Source organism: Typopeltis vanoorti, chromosome 13, assembly GCF_054136105.1.
Source record: "Typopeltis vanoorti isolate ZY-2024b chromosome 13, IOZ_Tvanoo_1.0, whole genome shotgun sequence".
Taxonomy (NCBI): Eukaryota; Metazoa; Arthropoda; class Arachnida; order Uropygi; family Thelyphonidae; genus Typopeltis; species Typopeltis vanoorti.
The window spans coordinates 33,360,211-33,383,536 of record NC_143561.1 but is presented as its reverse complement, the minus strand read 5'-3'; the positions used below and the strand labels follow the sequence as shown (position 1 = coordinate 33,383,536).

Sequence of the window (23,326 nt, the reverse complement as noted above, 5' to 3'; positions counted from 1 at the left end):
TTTTCTACCTCCTGTTTGATAAATGAACGCAATTTCCCCATGTCAGTGGAATCTACTAACTTTGGGATAGTTAGTTTTTCGTCCTCTAATTTGTTAACGATATTTGAATCGTCTCAGTCCTCATTTTTATCCTTTTGATCTTTATTGGACTTTCCCTTTGAAGTATCTGAGTCTTTCTCACACTTAGCATCACATTTAGAATCATTTTCCTTCTTTATAATGTACTTGACTGGTGTTAGAAGCGGGATGTAGGTCGCCTAGCCTCTCCTCTCTTTCTTTTACTGCAAGATAGTACTCTTCTAGATTCCTAATCTTTTTCTTGTATGCAGTCTCCCTAAGCTCTTCTCTTACTCCTATCATATAGATGGGGTTTTTCTTCCTTGGAGGTGCTTAGACTATTTGCCAGGATTAATAACCGATTGTAAAAGTCTGAGACAGTCTCCTTCCTCTCCTGAGTGCATTTTTTTGGAGTTTCTATAAGTTTGGACTCACATTTCGTACTTTGGAAAACTGGGAAATCAGGGTTTCCTTGAACTTAGTGTATTCAAATGTGTCTTGGAGAATAGGAGACGAATGCAAAAAGTTCTTGGCCCTTCCAACCAGTTTATTCTGCAGCAGAATCAGAAGTTGAAAGACCGACCAGTTTCCTAAATTTCTTAATTCTTACAAAATTGTAAAAGGAAAAAATATCATCATTGTCATCTCCGGAGAATTGTTGAATGATGAGGTGAGGGTTAATTGTTCTGAAAAACTTCCCGTTACTCATCGTGGCAGTACTAGTAGAGTCAGAATTTACACTATCCACATTCATGTTTCACAAAAGTTTTGAGAACTTCTAAATACCTTACATTTCTAACGCCTTGACCCTTGTCCAAAACTGTCTCAAAATCCACAATTTCACAATTTAATTAATGTGGATTAAATCCTGTCGGCAAAATTTTACACTCACATTCTTTGCACACATTTGTCAACTTATGAAAAGTGCATGAGCATTAAATCTCATTTTTATGAGATTTTACACTCTGTCCTCTACTGAATTGGGTACCAATTGATCTTCATTTCTTTTTCTTTATCATATGCTTATACATTCAGAAGTGAACTATGGGTCTTAAAAGTATGGTTCTGCAAGGCAGAGTAGCCTGCAATGGTTGGATCAATCCTATTCATCATCTGGGTATATAGATAGCTACCGGTGCTTTTCACACGTTGCCCATTCAAAGTCTTTATGTCGAGGTGAACAAATCTACTGTATCACTCAGAAACAGTTTTCGCTTAACTCTGCACTAAAAATAGTCTCTTCTAATGCATCCTACGTTGGCTAGTATCTATTCTCAGCTTTGAGAGGCTCAATATCACAACACACACATATCACACTGCTGTACGTTCGTTTGGTATGCATGTTGAAGAGATTATGGAAGCTATTGGCATGAATCTTGACAACATTACCCACATTGAACATAACAGCATTCCTATATGGCAGGTTGCACTGCATCATACAGCCTCTCACTCTGCCACCTAAGGAAGTCTGACACTCCATCATCCATCTAAATGCAGTTATTTAATGCAATATGATCAGAACACTCTGATTTCCTTCCCATCTATACAGATGGTTCAAGATCTGAGACCTCTGTTGGTTGCTGTATTTTCTGAATTTGTCATATCCAATCAGATCTCACTTGATTGAAGTAATTATATATCAGAGTTTCATGCAATTCAGCTTGTACATATAAAAGAAAACTGCTACCAAAAGTGTATAATTTATAAACTCATTGAGTCCTTTACAGTCACCCCTCTCTCGTGTGTGTGATTCACATCTAGTGCTTTGTGAGGTTTTACAACTGTTGTTTAAAATGATGACCCCTCTTAATTTTGATGTTTGGTTGTACTGCATCGCAGTCACATTGGAATTACGGGAAATGAGACTGCATATGCAGCTGCTAGATATCAGCTCACACTTATTCACTGTACTGCTTATCGGTCTCGTATATGGACTACAGACAGTTCTTAAGATCAAAGCTAATTATCCAAAGGCAGTCATAATGGAAGGAAGCACTGACAAACAAATTTCATGAGATTAAGCATTGGCAGTCTAGGCAATGAATTTGCTTATGGAAAATACACCTCTCCAACGTTTCAAGTTCCTTAGTATTGAAAGAGAGTTTTTGCTCTCTTAAGATTTCTGCCTGGTCTCTGATGAAAGCCAACCAGTTTGAAATAGTTGTCAGGCCAGTGAAACCTTATCAAAATGGACCAATAGGAGGCGAATATATGGATGCTTGGACATAACAATCATGTCTCCAATAAGGTCCAGCTGGGAAACTCTTAAATGCTGGCCAGTGTATTCCTGTAAGCGCTGGTCAGATTTCATTTGAAATGTTTATAGTTTCTTGTATTTGGCTTTGAAATAATGCTGGATTTAATATCCACTTGATTTTTATAATTATAAAAATAAATAAATTTATGGGCCAGTGTCCGGCATCCTTATCCACCCATGATAATGTACTGTAGGTTTAATTTTTGTGGGTTGGAGTCATATAAAAAAAGAAATTATTACATGGAAATCTCCATGAAGTTCAAAGGCTTATTGCAGGAGGCCCACACTATCTGCAAGATAACTATTGTACCTCTCCATGAATGCATTCACTGATACAGCACAACAGACCTTCATTCCTGTCATTTATCACCTTCCAAGTGAAAATTCAAGTTCTGATGTCCTTACAACAACAACATAGCTGGATCTATCCCTCTAGCCAGGTGTGAATCCTATAAAACCCATTTAGTAAAAATATTTCTAGTATATCCCCTCTTCTATCAACTCAACTTCTACAACCCGCAAACCCTATATTATTGTCATAAGGGGGAGCATTCTATAGACCACTCACCTCTTGATCTTCACCACCTCTCCATATCCAAAGTAACTTAAGTGACCAGACCTCTGCACATTAATCCAGATGTGGCCATATCAAAACCTTATAAAGAGGAATGATAACTTCCTAGTCTCTACTTCTGGTGTGTTCAATAAATAAGTAATCTTATGAGCACTTTTGCTCATAAGATTACTTACTTATTGTAAGTGATCTGTACTGTAGGTACAGATCACTTACTTCGACTTCTATCCATTAACATCCTCAAATTCCTAGCTTTGTCAGTTTCCTGGAGTACATTTCCATCACTGTGGTACACAGCTCGTAATCTTTTTATTGCAAATGTGTAGCTTTAAACTGTTGCCCATTATCTTTTTTTTGTCCATGCTTTCAGCCTGTTTAACACTTTCGCCTCCACCTATAAGTATACTCGTAGTTCGTATATGAGCTTCACAAGCCAACTACGAGTATACTTGGATGTCGATTTACCGACTTCCTATGCCAAACACAAGTTAACCCTTAGTATAATTACCTTAATTTGGACCCTTGGATTCTGAATAAAGCAGAGAGCACGTCTGGGGGCTTGGTAGAAGGGAAATAATTTCAACTAAAATATAATATATATTATATATGTACCTCAGAAGCCAACTACGGATATACTCGTATGTCGATTACCAACCTCCTATGCCAAGTGCGAGTTAATCCGTAGTATAACACCTAATTTGTAAATCAATTTAAAACTAATAAAATCAATAAAAATAAAAACCAATCAATAAAATAAAAAACAATTTATTCAAATTAAGAATGGTACATTTTAAAACAATTTTCCATGCACAATGGCGGTTTTCCTGGCAAACAGGACAATAATAACGTGTTTCGTGTACACACACGGCATGGCTTTGTTGGGTGATTCTTTTTTTCTGTTGGTGGTAAAATTTCCAAATAATGAAAATCCCGATTTCCTCCTGATATTCTCTGATGCTGCAAGCTCATCCATCCCAACAAAAACTGAGATAAATTGACCTCTAAATTTTAACGCAGTCATTGCATTTCCAGTATTCATGTTTATAAAATTTATGCGCATTTTGAATGTATACCTCAAAAATGTGTGTTGCCAATTTCTTTGGCTATCTAATTGTCTTTCATAAGTAAGAAAGCATTTGATCAGAAAGATTGGTGCCTGACATACCCAAATTATAATCCCTAACAATATTTGGTTTTAATTGAAATTTACCATTCCGATTTTGCGCTTCAACCATTTCAAATTTGTGCATATTTGAAATGGAAAGAACTTCCCTCTTATCCTTCCATTTGCTGACTACAACAGGACCTCTTCCTGTTGTAGTCAGCAAGTTCTTTGCCAGACAAATTCCCCTTTCTTTATTTCTTCTGAATAACATCTGATGGATTGTTTTTCCTATTATTTCTCAGTGTTCCACACACGTACGTTTTTCTCTCAGTAAGCGATTCCGTCAGAGCTACAGAATTATAAAAATTGTCCATATGCAATACCTAACCCCTGTCTAAATATTCTTCCATCAAGTGGAATACAGTATCATATGCATGACCCATTTTCGCTAAAGAGGATTCAGATTTTCCTGTATAAATTTTAATTTTTATCACTAATCCATTTGATTTGCATAGTTCATAGAATTTCACACCATATTTATGTGTTTTGTTTTTTATGTATTGCTGAAACGCCAGTCTACCGCGCCACAACACCATTGACTCATCAATACATAAGTTTCTGTCTGGTGTGTAGCTATTTCGCATTACACTATTAAAATGATCTAGGACTGGTCTTAGTTTGTGCAATTTATTGTTAGCTGCTTGGGAATTATCTGCGAAATGAAAATGATGCAATAAAATTTGAAATCAATTTCGGCTCATTTTAGAGCACCAAAATGGCAAATTGTAAAGTTGATTTGTACTCCAATAATGCTCGATAGACGGTAAATTACAAGGACCCATATGAAGTGAAAGTCCAAGAAATAATTTCATTTCAGGTATGTCTGTTGCTTTCCAGTTTGAAATTTTTTTTCTTTGATCTGCGCTCGCCTTTGCTCAATATTTTGTAAAGCATATAAATTGGTTTGTTCTACTAAAATTGTGAGAAAATCTTCAGAAAAGAAAAGTTCGACTAACCTTTTGATACTGAAATTTCCAGTGTCAATTTTAAAACCTGCAGTTTCAACAAAGTCAAATTGTGGCGGCTCTTGTTCTGAATTTTCCCAATAAGTAGATGGATGTATTTGACTGGATGCTAACTTCATCTTCAAAAGTTTCTTCATCATCTGAGTCACTGCTAGAGTCGTCTATAGGATCATCTTCGGAATCAGAACCAAATATTTCATGAAATTCATCATCGCTCATATTAGCTTCTACTTCTATATCAGTAAGTTTTCTTTTACTGGCTATGGCAAAATTGAAGGTTCTTAGAGACTAGAAACTAAAACTAGACTAGACGCAATAAACACCGTCGTCAGTGCATGTAATATATAGGTGGAAGTGATGCGAGATTACTCATAGTGACCTTGAAGATGGGGTGATACAAGATTACTCATAGTTGGCGTATGAAACAAAATTCTGTCTGATAAGCCAGCTATGAGATTACTCGTAATGACCTTGAAGACGTGAAAGCTCTTGGCATGCAGGAACAAACTATGCCTGAGAAGCGTGGCAGCGAACGTGTTAAATCACTCTCCACTGTATCATTGGAAAACAATTCAATATTTTCCTTCAGATCATTTCTCGTATCATTAACATGCAAATTAAATGGCCGTAGTTCAAGCACAGAGCCTAGCAGCACACAGTTCATCTGCATTTCCTTGGATTCTGTGCTTCCATATACTAATCTTTGGTATCTCTTCACCAGCTTCATATCAATCCCTATTTCTTCCAATTTGCGTAACTGATTTCCATGTTGTGTCCTGTTGAATGCCTTTGCAAAATGTAGGAGTATCATTGCGTAGTCATACCTTTTACCCAACTCATCTGTCATTGTTATAAAAATTGAGTAAATTATCCCTTCACACAGTTGTGTTGTCACCCTATAAAGTATGATATTTTTATCCCTAATTTTATCTTGCCAGCTTCTTCAGTAACTTTAATTCCCATTCCCAAGGTACTGATTAGTTCATAATTTGTTGCCTCTGTTTGGAGTCTCCTTTCTTCATCAGAACTATTTTGCCTTCTATTTCCTCGGGATTTTACCAGAGCAGATACTGAAGTTAAACAGCATCTTGTAATATACTGGGTGATATTCTGTCTAATCCCATGGCCATATTCACATTGAGATTCTGCATCAGCTTGAGTATTTACAATGTATAAACTGCTATTCTCATATCAATTATTGTTACATCTGGCACTGCAGTATATTCACCTGGAAGTACACTTGCAAAGTGGTGACTCAGTGACACATCTATTTCATCTGCTTATTTTGCTTTCCTGCTGCTAGCATGTATTAAAGCTATTATTCTTTAGTCATTCTTCCTTTTACTTGTTACATATAGAAATAATTCTTTGGAATTTCCTTTGACTTGCTTGGCTAATTTCCAGAATTCAATTTTGCCTGCCTTGCCGTGCTGTTGACCCATCTTGCCTATGTCTTGTACTACTTGAGCTTGCTGTTAACCATTCTTTTTATATACTGTCCACAAAATTTTCTTTTTTTTTTGCAACTCTTGCTTAATGATACTACTTATCCACATAACTCTTACTTTATTTGTTCTCCAGCCCATTGGCATGCTGTCTAATATTGATTCCTTCAGATACCTAATGACACCTCCCATGCACTGCTTCAAGCTGACTCCTGAGCTTTTCATAATTAACTGCCATGTAGTTCCATACATACTGCTTCTTTCCTGAAAATTCCACATTTTTGGCAGCCTCCCAAGTTAAAACTGTATAATCATTGTTCCCAGTCAGAGGCAACGTGGCTACCATGGGGTTGATCCTCGGGCGCTATCATCAGATCTAGCTGTCCCAACCTCCAGGTCTCTTCCATCACATGTTGCTTCAAGTAATTATCTCTTGGAAGATGAAAAAATTACATTTCCTTCCTGCTATGTGATCTTTTCCCTTTCTAGCTGTCCCTGTAGTTGAAATCCCTCCTTTTTTTTGTTTAACTGTCTCTATAACACCTATTGTCAACTAATGTGTATAGCTTATCAAGCTGTGCCAACCAATGACAAAAACTGTTCTTTCTTTTTCTTGATGCTTCTGGTGTTAGTATACATAAATTGTAGTATATACTTATGCCTACATCTACCTTGAAACCTTATACTGACTATCCTATTCAGTTTCATTACCAAAGAGACTAATTTGACTCCAACTGCAGTCTGTTTACCCAACAGGCTGAAGGTTTGAATCCTGCTGTGGGCATGGATGTTTGTGATTAATTAGGAGATTAATTTCACTGCCCAGTGAGACTACAGCTTATTGGATGCTTGAAATGCTTGAAAAAGTTCATGTTTGTTCTCCAGAGCAGGATCTCTATATAGTAAAAAATAATAAACAGAAAAAATAAATATATATATTATATATATATATATTATATATATATATATATATATATATTAAATTATAAAATAAAAAATAAAAAAAAAATAAAAAAAAAACATTCTCAGTATACCTGCAATCTTAATGTACTAGGAGGTTTATTTGTGACTCCTACCCTTTCATGGGTAGGAGTCACAAAACAAAATTCAATAAAATCACAAGCTTATTATTAGCAGGAAATCCAAACTATCCTCACCATCTGTCATATCTCTCCTTGAATCCATTAGCAGACAAAACATTCACAACTGACTCTGGCAACCCATTTCACTATTCACAACTCTCCAAGCAAAAATCTAGTACTCACACCCCTAATAACCACACCTTTATTCAACTTCCAGGGATGACCCCTTGTTGTGGCTCTTCCAGCCAAGTGCTGAAACATTTCCCCTGCATCAATCCTATAAAACCCTTTAAGCAACTTAAATGTTTCTATCATATCCCCCTATTTTTCTCCTGTCAACCAACTTCTGCAATCCACACATACCCTCAATCTATATTCATAGAAAACACTCCACAGATCACTCGCCATCTTGGTCACTCACCTCTGAATCTTCTCCACTGCTTCCTCATCCCCAAAAATCCCAGGAGACCAGACTCGAACGCAGTAATCTGGAAGTGGATATATCAAGATCTTATAAAGAGGAATAACAACTTCCTTATCTCTAATTCTTAATGTGTCCTTCAATAGCAGTAATTTTATGGGCTGCTTTAGCAATATGCCCTCTAAACTTTAACTCTCTGTCTACTACCACCACTCCTGAATCTCTAGCTTCATCTATTTTCTGGAATACATTTACATCAATGTGATGCGCAGCTTGTAATCTATTTATCTCAAAATGCATAACTTTACATTTCTCTATGTTAAATGGATACCCATTATCTTTGGCCAATACTGATAGCCTATTTAAATTGTCCTGCAATTTCTCCATCACCTTGATTAACCATTACTCTATCTAATTTTGCATCATCAGCAAGCAACTCAATATTTTCTTTCAAGTTTTTTCCTATATTATTATTATTATTAGACACCTCCAGGGAGTCCAAAGACTCATCGAGGGAGAGTGTGCCAACAGCATCGAACGATTGGTCCCCCCTTCCAACTACTAACCACTTTCAAACTTACTTAGCTGAGCAATTATTAGCAGAGGCTCTACAGCAATGGTCCCAGCACCACTAGTCACCTTTTTTTTTTTGCCTCAAGTCTGCCCTCTCCTTATACCATTTTTTGATATCTGTCCATTGGCAACCTACTTATCCACTTAACCAGTGTCATATTGATCCCAATTTGTTCTAATTTACATAAGAGAGTTCCATGTGGTATTCTGTCAAACGGCTTTGCACAATCCAGCAGAATCATTGTGTAGCCATTTCCTTTATCCAACTCTGCAGTTACTCTATTATAAAAAAATAGTAAATAACTAAGGTATGACCGACTCTTCACAAAGCCATGTTGCCCTCATAGAGTATCTTATTCTTATCTGCCTATTCTTGAATTTTCTTTTTGACTAATTTTTCCAGTACTTTTACCGCCACATCTGAGATGCTGATTGGTCTATAATTTGCTACTGCAGTCTTAGAATCTCCATTATGCATGGGAATTATTTTACCCTCTTTCCATCCACTCCCTTGGAGCTCTGGTAGAGCTCCAAGGGAGTGGATGGAAAGAGGGTTTAGCATCTATCTAGGCTCTATAATTTAGCATATAATTTATGCTAAATTATAGAGCCTAGTCAGAGGCATTGATGGTTCCATTGCACATTCTTGCAAAACCCGAGCTGATATCCCATTGAATCCCACAGCTGTATTTACATTGAGGTTCTGCAGTATCCTAAGAACCTCCAATTCATCCACCTCTGTTCCCACATTAGCATCAGTTGCATATGATGTAGATGGCCTGATGAATGCATTTCGAATCAAACATGACTCGCACGAATGGTGACTATTCATAGACTCATCGAAATTGAGTCTCAAGGATGAGTTGCTGCATAATTGAAACCGGCTTCCATCTTTTCCAGTCGGACACACTGCCTACATGAGAATGGCTTGTGAAGAAATTTATGAAAGGTGGAGAGAAGAATGTGCAACAACCAGCAGAGTAGCAGAAATGCACATAATTCTTCTACTGCCCCTACACATCAAACTCAGTTTGGGGAGGGGGAAAAAAAAAAAAAAACATGTATAAAAGCCATTGACCAGACTGGATCAGATTTCAGATATCTGGCTGACAAATTGAAGAGGGAGTTTTTGTGGGTCCTCAGATCCAAGAGCTCTTCATTGCCAGATGTTCAACAACTTGCTACAGGGTTATGCAAAAAAAGCTTGGGACGCATTTCATCTGGTGCCAACTAACTTCCTCATAAATGTCAGAGCAGAAAACTACAAGGAACTGGTTGAGGACTTTTCTCTGTATCACAAACTTGCAGCCAAGTTTGTGATACAGAGACAAGTCCTCAACCAATGCGATAGTACGAATTACTCTATTATATAAGAAACTATTGCATATCTAGCCAATTTTGCATTTTCATTGTCATATTCATGTTCAGCACTCGAAATGTATACAAAATTACTAAATTAACCTGAGGGATATGACTTTTGTAGGCTGTTGTAATCAGTGCAGGGCACTGACAGATAGAAGTTGAGAAATGAGTTGACCTCGCTGCAGTATCTGCAGTCTCGTTTCCCTTCATTCTAATGTGGATTGGAATCAAACAGAAATGTGCATCTAAGTTGTGGTTTCTTCCTTAATTGTAGTTTTCACAACTAAGAAAGGACATGTTGCATTCTTGTGAGATCTCTGAATATTTCTGTAACTCTGGCCTTCTTCTCGTCTGTAAAGAACCCTGTGAATCTGTATATATCATACATCTTTGGTAGTGATGCAACTGAAGTATTTTAAAGCAAGCCCTTATAATATACAGCTCAGCTGCAAAGTTGTTAAATTCTAGTGGGATCTGAGAAGATATTATTGTCTGGGAAGATAGAAGATCTCTACTAGGGTCTGATTTTGAACCATCAGTATAAACAGGCACAAAATCAGGGTATTCATTTCTATGAGCTTGAAAGAGTTGCTAGACAGCAGATATGGAAAAGTTGGGTAGCCTGCAGAAAGGAAAGTTACATGGTAGTATGTATGAGTGTAGATAAAGTTATCAAGATCAGTAATAACAGAGGACTTCATCTCAATACTAGCAAGACAAAGATTATGGTTCGCAAAGGAAATACAAACAGGGAAGCTCTTGAGAAACAAGTGTACTTTAATGGAGAAAGAATTGAAGAAGTCAGCAAGTTTGAATACCTGGGATCCATTATTAATATGAAGAATTGCTGTTTGTAAGACGTCAGAAGAAGATTAGGAATGGCTAAAACAACAGTCAGAGACTTGTTTAAAATCTGGAAGGTGAATCTATCTCTGGAACAAAGTTGAGCATTTTGGATGCAGCTATTTTTCCAACAGCGACTTATGGATGTGAGACTTGGAACCTAAAGAAGTCATATAAGAAAAGAATAGCTGCTTTTGAGATGTGATGTTACAGAAAGCTGTTGAGGATATCATAGACTGAAAGGCATACAAATGAATGGGTGTTTGAAAAGATCAGTAGAACTTTAAGGCTCCTCAAGCATATAAGCCTCCTCAAGAACAGAAGAAAGTTAAAATATTTTGGACACATTGAAAGGAGGACTTCTCAGAACAGTAATAGAAAGTAAAGTTCTTGGAAAAAGAAGACGGGGTAGACCATCAATGAAATGAATGGATGGTATGTGGGGAGTGACTGATCTTCAGAATGTTGAAGCCTATAAGAAAAGCATACAACAGGACTACATGGCGAGGCCTAGTGTGGCACATCACCAAGCATTGGAGTGATCATACGGCACCTGTGGATGTCCAATGAACATATGAATGAATGAATGTATGAGTGCCATGGTGGGAAGTATGAGGTGTGGCTAATAAATAATGAGACTGGTTGCAATAATGTGGTTTATTACAATTGTACAACTCAATTGTTATCCCCTTCAACATACTTTCCTCCTCTATCTATACACCATTGCATACGAATTTTCCATTGTTGGAAGCAGTGCTGCAAGTCAGCAGGTGTTATCTGCTTCAGTAGTGCTGCCGTTTTCTCATTTACCTTATCCACTGACTGAAAATGGGTGCTCTTCAATACGGATTTCAACTTTGGAAAAAGGTAAAAGTCGCATGGAGCTAAGTTTGGCGAGTAAGGTAAATGGTCCAACACTGGGATCTTCTTATCAGCCAGATACTGCTTTACAGACAGTGCATTGTGGACTGGAGCGTTGTCCTGATGGAGAATCCAAATGTTGCTCTTCCACAGATCTGGTCTCTTCCTCACTCGTTCTCTCAGCTTGACCAGACCCTCAAGGTTGGTTAACTGTCTGATCCTCTGGTACCCATTCAACCATTACCATGCCATTGATAAAAAAAAAAAAAAACAATCAGCATTGTCTTCAGTTTTGACCTGCTCATTCTTGCTTTTTTCATTCTCAGTGACGTGGAAGTTAGCTCCATGCGACTTTTACCTTTTTTTTTCAATGTTGAAATCTGCATTGAAGGCCACCCGTTTTCAATCAGTGGATGAGGTAAAGGAGAAAACGGCAGCACTACTGAAGCAGATAACAACTGATGACTTGCAGCACTGCTTCCAACAATGGAAAATTCGTATGCAACGGTATGAAGGGATAACAATTTAGTTGTGCAATTGTAACAATAAACAACATTTTTGCAACCAGTCTCGTTAAATAGCCACACCTTGTATGTTAAAGCAGTAACCTCCCTAAGATTATATACTCTTGCAAAGTGGTCACTTTGCAAGTGTATATATAAAGTGATGATGGTCACTAGGTGATGTGACCATCATCACTCATTAAGGTTAATCTGCCATTGTCATTCTTTCTCTTACTTGCCACGTAACGAACGAACTCTTTTGGGATTTCCTTTGACCTGCTTGGCTCGATTCTTCTCATAATCTGATTTTGCCTTCCTTGCCTTGCTGGTCACCTTTCTTGCCTGAGCCTTGTACTGTTTGTGAGTTGCTGGTCACCTTTTTCTTTATATACCCTCCACAGCATTTTCTTCTTCTGCAGCTTGTGCTTCATGTTATTACTTATCCATCTAACTCTTATCTGATTAATCCTCCTTACTTTACATATACAATTTAATATTGTTTCTCTAGATGACCCTCAACTATCTCCCATGCATTACTAACATCCTTATCCTGCAGTGTTTTATGCCATGGCACAGATTTAAGCTTCTTCCTAGGCTTGTCATAATCACCTGCCTTGTAGTTCCACATATATTTCCTTCTTGACAGAATATTCCTCATGTACAATCTCCCAGGTCAAGACCGCATGGTCACTTTCACCAATTGGAGACAATGTGGTCACCTTGGTAATTGATAGCTCTTCTGATCCTATGACCAGGTCCAATAGTCTTCCACCTCTAGTCCCCTCTATCACATGCTGCCTCATGTAATTATTTCTCAGTAAGTGTATAAATTCCATTTCCTTCTTGCCATGATATTTTTTCCTTCTAGTCTATATCTGCATAGTTGAAGTCCCCATAATCACCTGTATTAATTTGCTGATGCATGTCTTCCAGATCATCCATGGAACTGGAATTCCCTGGCCTTAATCCCACACCAGACTGCTTCAAATGAACAGCCACCCTCCCACCTATCTCCTATTCTTATTGGCTGCAATTCATCTGCTATCATCAGCAGTATCCCTCCCTTTATCCTATCTTCCTGGAAAATACTAAACCCTTTACATTCTATTCCTGTAACTACATCATCTGCTTTTATCCAAGTCTCACTTATGCTTGTAACTTTTGGCGAGGTTGCACTAACCAATGACAAAAACCAGTGACTCCTTCCTCTTGTTCCTGATACTTCTGGCATTAGTATATAGAAACTGAAGCATCTCTTAGGCCTCCCACCCACTTTTACTTCTTGAACTGCCTACCCTATTCAATATTTTTGCTTGTGAGACTAGATTCCACACTTGTTCATTCTCACACTCGCTCACCTCATGGGTGCCTCCACATAAACTCATATGCTTCCACCCTAATTGCTTAAGTTTTCCTGAATTTGCGCTTCTGCATGCTCAGTGAACAAAGCTCTCTCTCTCTAGACACCTAACATCAAATGATTTTGGTGTTGGGTGTCTAGAGAGAGAGCTTCATCAAATGATTTTGATGTCGGGTGTCTAGGAAATCGTGTTTCCCTTCTGCACAACTTATGTATAGACTTATTAGCTAGCAACACCCTTTTCCTCAGTTTGCCTGTATCATAGCATGGTATTAGACTTACAATTTTCATCTTCTCGCTCTTCAGTTTTGCTTCTTCTATCAACTCCTTTATATCCTCCCTCATGGAATACTTCTCACCTCTCAAATCATTTGTGCCAACCAAGACAATCATTTCCTTCGACTTACCTTTGTGCATCCAGATGGCATGACTAATGTAGTGAATTTTTGCACCAGAAAACATGATTTTGTCAAACTTTCATTAAGTACTCCCCTGATTATTGAGTCTCCGTACATAATTTTCTCCTTAACTTGTTTTTCTTGTGTGTTCATGCAGTCTTTATTATTACTTGGACCACCTGCTTCCTTCTCTTTTCAGCCCTGCTAATCTCTTGTTGCTTCTGCAGTTTTTCAATTACACGCTTTGTACTGTGAAGAAAAACATTCAATCATGCTATTTATTTATTAATGTCCATTTTGTTCTCCTCTATTTTCATGGCCATTTCACATTGGACATTAATAGGATTATTTTCCATCCTACCATTGGTACTGTCCACTCTACTGACATTTGCTACGTTCTCGCACCTAATAGGCACTCACTTTTGAAACATTTAATACTCTCTCTCTGTCCAGTTTCAATTTCCTTCCTCATATCCTTTACTTTTCTCGACAAATACATTTCACACTCACTGCAATGTACAAAATCCTGCAAATTTAAATCACTCGACAAATTTGAATTGATCTTTACCATTGTTCTACCACGCATATTTGTACCATGAATTGGCAAAAGTAGATTCGTTCCTTCTATTGCTGTCTTCTGGAACAGAAGATGGCTGTAGAAAGAAAAAAAATTAATAAAGAAGAAGAAAATAAATTGCACTATAATTTATAAAAGTAGAACTGCGAAGTGTTGAAGTGCTGCCTTAACTGTTATTGAAGAGAGTTGGGAAATACTGATGCTAGTTCTGATGAACATGGATCATGGAAATATTTATAGAAAATGCAGAAATTGAAACTGTGTTGAAAGAGAGTAAATTGTTAGGGATATCACTTCACCTAAGTATTGGTGGGATAGATTTGTGATTGAGAAAAAGAGTGAACTGAATTGTTTGGATTCTGAGGAGTTTAATATTTGAAATATTGTTATGCAGCATGAGAAAGAGATTGTGCTGTAAAATTTGCTCATTCAGTACTCAACATACTTGTACATTTTTAAATTATATGAATTACTATTCTAATTTAGCTTGCATTTATAGCATTATGCTGTTGGTAAATAGTATACTGTCTTCCCATTAACTGGTAGGTATTAATTACTTTCACCTTCCTGTTAATGCGTTATTATTATTAAGAGCTCCCCATAGCTCAGTCCTTGTAGGCAAAGCCCTTTGGTCAGAAAGACCTGGGTCAATTCCCGTACATGACGTGAGGAACCTTTATCTGGTCTCTTTCGACTAAAGGTGAGTTAGCTAGTCTCATACAGAGGTAGAGGATTTTTTCCACCTGGAAACTCAGGTTTTTCATCCCTCAGAACAGGCAAGCCAGCCTGTGAACACATACACGGATCTAGTCATAAAATACTTAATCCTCTCATTAGGAGGACTCGAACAATCCTAAGGGATGGTGGAGGCTGGGGGAGGGGGAACCCCATACAAATAAATAAAATTATTATTATTACATGAGACCTCCAAGGAGTCCAAAGACTTATTGAGGGAGGGCATCTACTCTACAACTCTCCTTCTCCCCTTACTTAATCCACCAACTGCAGCAAACCATCATCACCTACAAACTGCGTCTACTGCCCACCACCACCATTATTTTTTGTCTGTAAATTGCTTGTGTTCTCAAGGCCGATTTGTCGGTATGCAGGATGAAAATCCCAAGTTTCTTGGAGAAAAACACTGCTACCTCTGCATGAGATTGGCTAACTCACCTTCAATTGAGAAAAAAAACATATAAAGATTATTATAATACAGCTATATTGCCTGCTTCAGTTTAGGAGTGCCCCTGTTTAAATGTCATTGGCTATTTACTCATGGGTTCTTAGGGCATTATGAGTGTAGATGTACTAAAAAGTATATGTAGCTTAAGGAATAGAAATTGCACATACCTATTTCTGGGTGTTGTGGCTTTTCCTCTGTCTGCGATGTCGAGAACTGCAGAGTGTGTGTGTGGTGTGGAGGGGGGGGGGGGTAGGCAGTTTGGTAGAATAAGTTAGAAAAAGTTAGAAAAAACCCGGGTTTTTTTTCGTAATATATAGTACATATACTTTTATATAGGGTGGGGAAAAAGTGAAAGGGTTAATTTTTTAAAATAAGGAGGGGGAAGGGGAAAGGTGGTTGACGGGGTGTGGACCGTTTCGACTATTCGTGGTCATCATCGGAACATATTGGGCTGCCCAATATGTTCCGATGATGACCACGAATAGTCGAAACGGTCCACACCCCGTCAACCACCTTTCCCCTTCCCCCTCCTTATTTTAAAAAATTAACCCTTTCACTTTTTCCCCACCCTATATAAAAAGTGAAAGGGTTAATTTTTTCCTCTCGGAAAAAAAACATATTGGGCTGCCCAATATGTTCCTATCCTATATAAAAAGTGAAAGGGTTAATTTTTTCCTCTCGGAAAAAAAACATATTGGGCTGCCCAATATGTTCCGATGATGACCACGAATAGTCGAAACGGTCCACACCCCGTCAACCACCTTTCCCCTTCCCCCTCCTTATTTTAAAAAATTAACCCTTTCACTTTTTCCCCACCCTATATAAAAGTATATGTACTATATATTACGAAAAAAACCCGGGTTTTTTCTAACTTTTTCTAACTTATTCTACCAAACTGCCTACCCCCCCCTCTCCACACCACACACACACTCTGCAGTTCTCGACATCGCAGACAGAGGAAAAGCCACAACACCCAGAAATAGGTATGTGCAATTTCTATTCCTTAAGCTACATATACTTTTTAGTACATCTACACTCATAATGCCCTAAGAACCCATGAGTAAATAGCCAATGACATTTAAACAGGGGCACTCCTAAACTGAAGCAGGCAATATAGCTGTATTATAATAGTTTATAATGAGGAGTAACATGGGAGTTTTCCCAGAAATAATATACACATATAAAGATTCCTCTCATCATGATGAGAATCAAACTCAGGCCTTTTCCAGTTGAAGGGTGCAATGCCATCGTTCTTCCAATTGTACTATGGGGCTTTATATCTCTCAAATTTTGTATCATGCTGTTGTTTTGTCTGTTTCATATGATGAGAAATCCAAGTTACTGGTAACTTGTGTTCACCTTGATAAACCTTTTTTCATAAAAGTTCTATACCTCATAAATGGAATTCAGCCCAAACTCTTTCCAATCAAAGGGCTTCATCAGTACAGCTGAGGTATGAAGGTTCTATCTGTTTGAAATATGCTACGTCTTAATTTTTATATATTGGATTATTTATATATATTTATAAAATCTTAATCCTAAATGTTAATTTATTTCTTAATAAGTTTAGATGAATACTTGATAGTTATTTGTAGAACATATTTAATGGAAGTGATGAAGTGCATTGAAATCTGAGTTAAGGAAGATTTCCCTTACATGAAGTTTGGAAGCACACCTGCATGCATACAGACATTAAATATTTAATTATCTGTGTTTGTCAGTTTTTTTGGGGGGGGCTTCCTGTTATCATCATTTTTCTAAATAATTGCAATTTTATAAAATCTTAACTAGGTTCAGAAAAGTTTATTCTAAAGAACGAACTTTTCTGAAGACAGTCATTTAATATTGCTATTGATTTATCACTGTGCTGTAAATGTTAACTAGAGGAAAGAACTGCTACTTTGTTTTGATAGAAATCTTAATTTTGAGGAATAGTATTCATATGCATTTGTTATTAATCATTATAACTTCATATTGCTATATGTATCAAAGATCCCATTTTGGTATTCTCTTTTATAGGGATCAGTGATCCCTACATAAGTGTTATTTTTAATTACACTTGATACATTTTTTTTTTCATCATTCATTTTAGGTACTTTACTATGCATTCCGTGATTATATTCTTAGTTGGTATGGCCATTTATCAGCAGATGAAGAATTTGTATTTAACATGAAAGAAATGGTGCAAAAAGTGATAATTACCTTTGCTAGTAGGTAAGAATTATAATGCTATTTCATAAAAGAAAAACATCCTTAACTATAACATGTTGGATAACTGAAATATCAGTCGAATTAATAATCTTGCTCCATTAGATGCAATAAGTGTGTAATATTTGTTATATTTATGATTTATTTGATAAATTGGCAGTTTTAACTACACTATCATAATGTATTTTTTATGCCTACTTTACATTTTTGTGAAAGGTATTACATTAACCAAATACTGAACTTATATATTAAAAAAAAAAAAAAGATTTCATTTTAGTTTTCAGTTTCTCCCTTTCCTTTTTTAATACCTACCATTCTCACGTCAGTAATAAAATCACCCACTGTTTTCTCTGGTATAACAGTCTCTGTTTCTGCTGTTTGTTCACAGATATAAAACTGTCCATAATACATGTTCTGTATACATTCTGGAACATCAATAAATATTCATTTTACTAATAAGTTAGGCATTTCATAATTTATTAGTTACTTTTATGTATAAATAATATCCTTGTGATTGTTTTGAATAATTGTAGCCTTTACGTTTTCTTAGTTAATCGGGTTTAAGATACGTTTTACAAAATACAAATAGCTGTACAATAATAAAAAGCATAGCACTTATAATTCTTACATTGCCTAAAGTAAGTTTAGAATAATTGATGTCTGAAGTATTGTAAGATGAAATTGGCAAATTCCATGTATCATGCAGAATGTGTCACTTTTTCCTTTAACAGACCTCATGTGACTGATTTAACTTCATTAAAATGGCATAATAAGAAATTTTCTTCCACATATGACATTGTAGCTATTCTCCAATCCAGAGTATCTAGTTTATTGGTGAAATGTATGGTTAAACCCTTACATTTCTTACTTCACATAATGGTTTCTTTGTATACAAGAATTTATTATTATTATTGTTATTACGTTACACCTCCAAGGAGTCCAAAGACTCATCGAGGGAGGGCACCTACTCTACAACTCTCCGTCTTCACCACTCAGTCCACCAACTACAGCAAACTGCATCATTTACACCAACACCATCTACTGCGCACCACCACTAGTATTTTCACAATCACAAACATCCATGCCCACGATGGATTCAAACCCTCATTTTTTTGGCTGGAGAGCAGATATGCTAACTATATATAATGCCAACTATAATGTATATAATATACAATATATATAATATATTGTATATCAACTACAATATCAACTGGAAGTCAACTACAATATATATAATGCCGTTTATAATGCCAACTAGGCCGGCATTATAAACAGCTTTTTTTAAGATAACCATCATCATCATCATCAAATTCCTGACATGTACCCTCAAGGGGTATACAGGATATGATAGTACTACATGAAAAATTTACATCATTACTAACTTCCTATCTACAATTTTCCTCCAAATCAGTCTATTACCTGTCAAGACTCCAACATTATCAGATCTTATATTTCTATCGTCTAAGGCACTTTGTACCGTATCAATCCACCTATATCTCGGTCTTCCTCTGGGTCGTTTTCCTGCCAACCTGGCAGAGAACACTTGTTTTGCTAATCTTTCCTCGTCCATTCTATTTAAGTGACCTTACCACCTGAGATTAGCTCTGCTAATGCATTGCTGGTTGCTGACAATGTCTAGTTCTTTCCTAATATCCTCATTTTTAATATGATATTGCCATTGATGCCATCTGTTCACACCTCTAATATTTCTCAGGACTCTCATATCTGCGGTCTCTAGTCTTTGGTCAAGTGTTTTTACCTCTGACCCAGCTCTCAGATCCATAAGTTAAAACTGGTTTGAACACTGTCTTGTTCAAACCAGTTTTAGTGTTTCATTTGTCTAATTTAGTGTTGCGACTAATTTCTCTCTTATTCCATATGAATTTGTTCATTTGACTTCCTACCATACCACCAGCTTTGTTGATTCTGTTGTTTATTTCCATATTAATTTATCATCTTCACTAAAAATCGTGCATAAGTAGCTGAAATGTTTTACTTGTTCCACAGATTCTCTGTTCACAACACAGTTGACATATTTCAACGATTCTACCTATTTTCATCGTCTTTGTATTTTTATGCTGACCTTCATGCCATATCTATTGCAACAGTTAATCAGTTTAGTCAGGGAATCTTGCAAACATTTAGCAGATTTATTTAGAAGTATAACATCATCCACATAAAGCTGACATTAACATCTCCAATTCTGATGTCATGTTTAATACCACTTTCCTTCATTCATTATCTATATGGATCAATATAGATAATGAATAACAGAGGGGATAATGTACATCCTTGTCTCACACCAGATTTAACATTAAACCATCTTCCTGTACTTCCTTCAATTCTAACTGCTGACTTACAACTCAAATAAAGACTAAGTATTGCTTGATATAATGCCCCATTGACACCATATAACTGTGGTGTATTGAATAGCTTATCTCTTGGCACCTTGTCATGTGTCTTTTCCAGATCGACAAAACTTAAATACAGATGTTTGTTATATTCGGATGCTTTCTCAACTATTTGTCGTAAAGTGGAGATCTGATCCTGACAGCCTCTATTTGGCCTGAATCCGGCTATGTTATTGTTGATAGTGATGTTTTCTCCCCGGTGCAGGACACCAGAGTGTACAGAGGATTTGAAATTGGAAGTGATCACTATTTAGTCTTGAGTTGAGCAGCTTTCAGATTTTCTTCCACAATTCTTCTCAACTGTTTTTCAAGTATACTGGCATAAATCTTGCCAGGAACACTCAGTAGGGACCTCTGTAATTCATTCAGTTTTATTTCCCTTTTTATATATAAGTACTATGAGAGCTCTACTCCAATCCTCAAGTATTCATCCCTCTGTCCAGGCCTTCTGAACTATGCAGTGCAGCCTGTAAGACTTTTATACCACCATACTTGAGCATTTCTGGTCGAATATCATCTACTCCTGCTGTCTTTCCACATTTCAAGCCTTTGATGGCCTTTTCTATTTCAAGTATATGGATATGTATTCCTGACTGTATGCCTGTGGAGTGTCTTTTTTACCACTGTGCTATCATTGCTTGTTTCAATTAGCAATTTTTTGAAGTAATTACTCCATACTTCAAGGATATCTTTTTCTCCCGTTTTCATTTCACCTTTATCATCTCTAACTCCTTTTACATCTTTTTCCTCCATTTCTAAGCTTCTTCAACAACCTCCAGAATATCTTACCACCTTCGTGATATTTATTTTCTATGTTCTTGCCAAAGTCCTCTTGTGACTTTTGTTTAGCTAGTTTTACACAGTGTTTAGCTTTCTTACATTTGTCTCTGTATTCTCTCAGAGCACAATCTGACTTATTTGCCAGAGACTTTTGATATGCTTTCTTGTTTTCCTTCACTGCCTCTTTAATTTCCTGTGTTCTCCATGGAGGTCTGATTTTTCTATCCTTGCAGACAACCTCGCCACATGCCTCTCTGGCTGAATCAATCAGGGTTTTCTTCAAGGCTTGCCACCGATCTCCAAGGTTTGGTTCCTGTTCTCAAACTCTTTCATTTTTTCTTCAATAATCTTTGTGTATTTTTGTCTACAGTTCACATCTGAGAGTTGCTCAACTTTTATTCACTTTAAAACTTTCTTACATATTATTCTTTTCACTATGAAATTCAATTTTATCCTGCTCAAGACTAAATAGTGATCACTTCCAATTTCAAATCCTTTCCACACTCTGGTGTCTCTACACCAGGGAGAAAACATCACTATCAACAATAACATAGTCAATGAGACTTTTCTTATTCCTTGCATCTTCTTTCCATGTGAATTGGTGCACATTTTTATGTTGGAACATGGTGTTAGTAATAACCAGTGCATGTCCTGAACAGAAAACCAACAGGTATTTGCCATTATTATTAGCTTTGCTCTTTTCTCCAAATTTTCCCAAAATATTTGTGTATATCTGACAATCATTTCCTACTTTGCTATTTAGATCCCCAACAAGGACCAACTTTTCCTTTTTCATTGTGTCAGTTGCTTTCTCTAAAGCATCAAAAAATTCCTCAACTTCTACCTTAGTAGAACCTTCTGTGGGACCATAGACACAAATAAGTCTCATTGTCCAGTTACCCCCATTCTCATATTTGCCCACATCACTCTACTTGAGACTGCCTGCCATTCAAGAAGATTGCCTCGTATTTTGTGTTGATTACTTTAGCTACTCCTTCTTTTTCTTGATTGTCATTGCCTGAATATAACATTTTGTATTTATTGCTCAGAAAGATCTCACCAGTTTTTGTCTTTTTTGTTTCAGTCACCCCTATTATGTCGATCTTGTACTTATCTAATTCCTCAGCTAGCTCACTTTCTTTAACTCTGGTGATATTGAGTTGGGGGTGTGCTTTCAGATTTGTTCCAGTAGCTTATTTTTCGCTGTTCTCCCTGGTTCCCTGGCGAAAACAACAGGGGCTTGTTTAACCGGGCAACGCCCCAGCCAGCATGAAATTTTGTCATGTACCATCATTTTGTATATTGGTTTAAGCCAATAAGAATACAATTTGGTCGGCTAAATCCCAAATTGCCAGCCCATCCTTGTTCGTTCAGTATCTAGGTAGATACCCAACAGGGTGCAGCATGAGAAGGTGTGGATTGGACATTAGGTCAGAAGCCTTGGTCGGTTCTCCGCATTCCTTTAAAGGCTATGTGGAGGTCTCCTCTCAGTTATACAGCTTTGACCCTAAGATAACCATGAAGGATAAATAAATGATGTAAGATATCTTGCTCTTCCTTCTTTTTATCCTGAATATGCAAAATTCTCTGTTTTACAGAATGCTAAATGATGCCAAATTTTTATATAGGTGGTTATAGAAATTTAACATAATGCCTGTATGGTGAGTTTACAGTAGATTTCTCAAAATATACCACATTCATTTTTAAGTTAGTTGGAACATCTAAAAATGATAAGTTTATTTATTTCAAGTTGTTGCATTGTAAATTTTATATTTTGATAACATAAGTTGAGAAAATTAATATTATTAAGTTCAGGTTTACCTTTTCCAAACAATGAATGTTATCAATCCCCCTCCCTCCCTCCCCGAAATAAAAAACATTTTTCAAAACAAGCTTGAGATACTCTAGTTTTCAGATCTTTCCATGTACAGATTAGTGGAGACAAGTTTTTTTACCCATTTCTTAGCCATACTGATGGTGATACTACTTATCTTTCTATAAAGATATTAGAACAGGTAAAAATTTCAATATTTTGGATTAAAATCTTGAACATTTTATTTTCTGTAGTTCATAAGCCATCAAGATCCTTTTATTAATAAATTAGAAGAAGGGAGACAATGTTTATTTAATTTTACTACATCTGGAGAAAATTAATTTTGATGCAAAAGAACTTCATCTAATGATATACTTGTAAATAAAAATATAACATCTAGATTCGCTAGAATATCTGATAGGGATATTTCATTCTGAAAGCTTTTGTGCACTAAGTGAGAAGTATTTTTGTGACAGGAATTAGTGTGT

The 23,326-nt window shown here is 36.6% G+C and overlaps 1 protein-coding gene across 2 annotated transcripts in view; it reads left to right on the top strand.

The window, feature by feature from the left end:
* LOC150100038 (sorting nexin-13-like) overlaps window positions 1-23,326 on the top strand; it is a 480,335-nt gene that overhangs the window by 91,306 nt on the left and 365,703 nt on the right. For both annotated transcript variants that reach the window (XM_090402415.1, XM_090402416.1), the window contains exon 5: window positions 17,719-17,840. In XM_090402415.1, coding sequence (XP_090258541.1) covers window positions 17,719-17,840 — 122 coding nt within the window. The remainder of the gene's footprint in view (window positions 1-17,718; window positions 17,841-23,326) is intronic.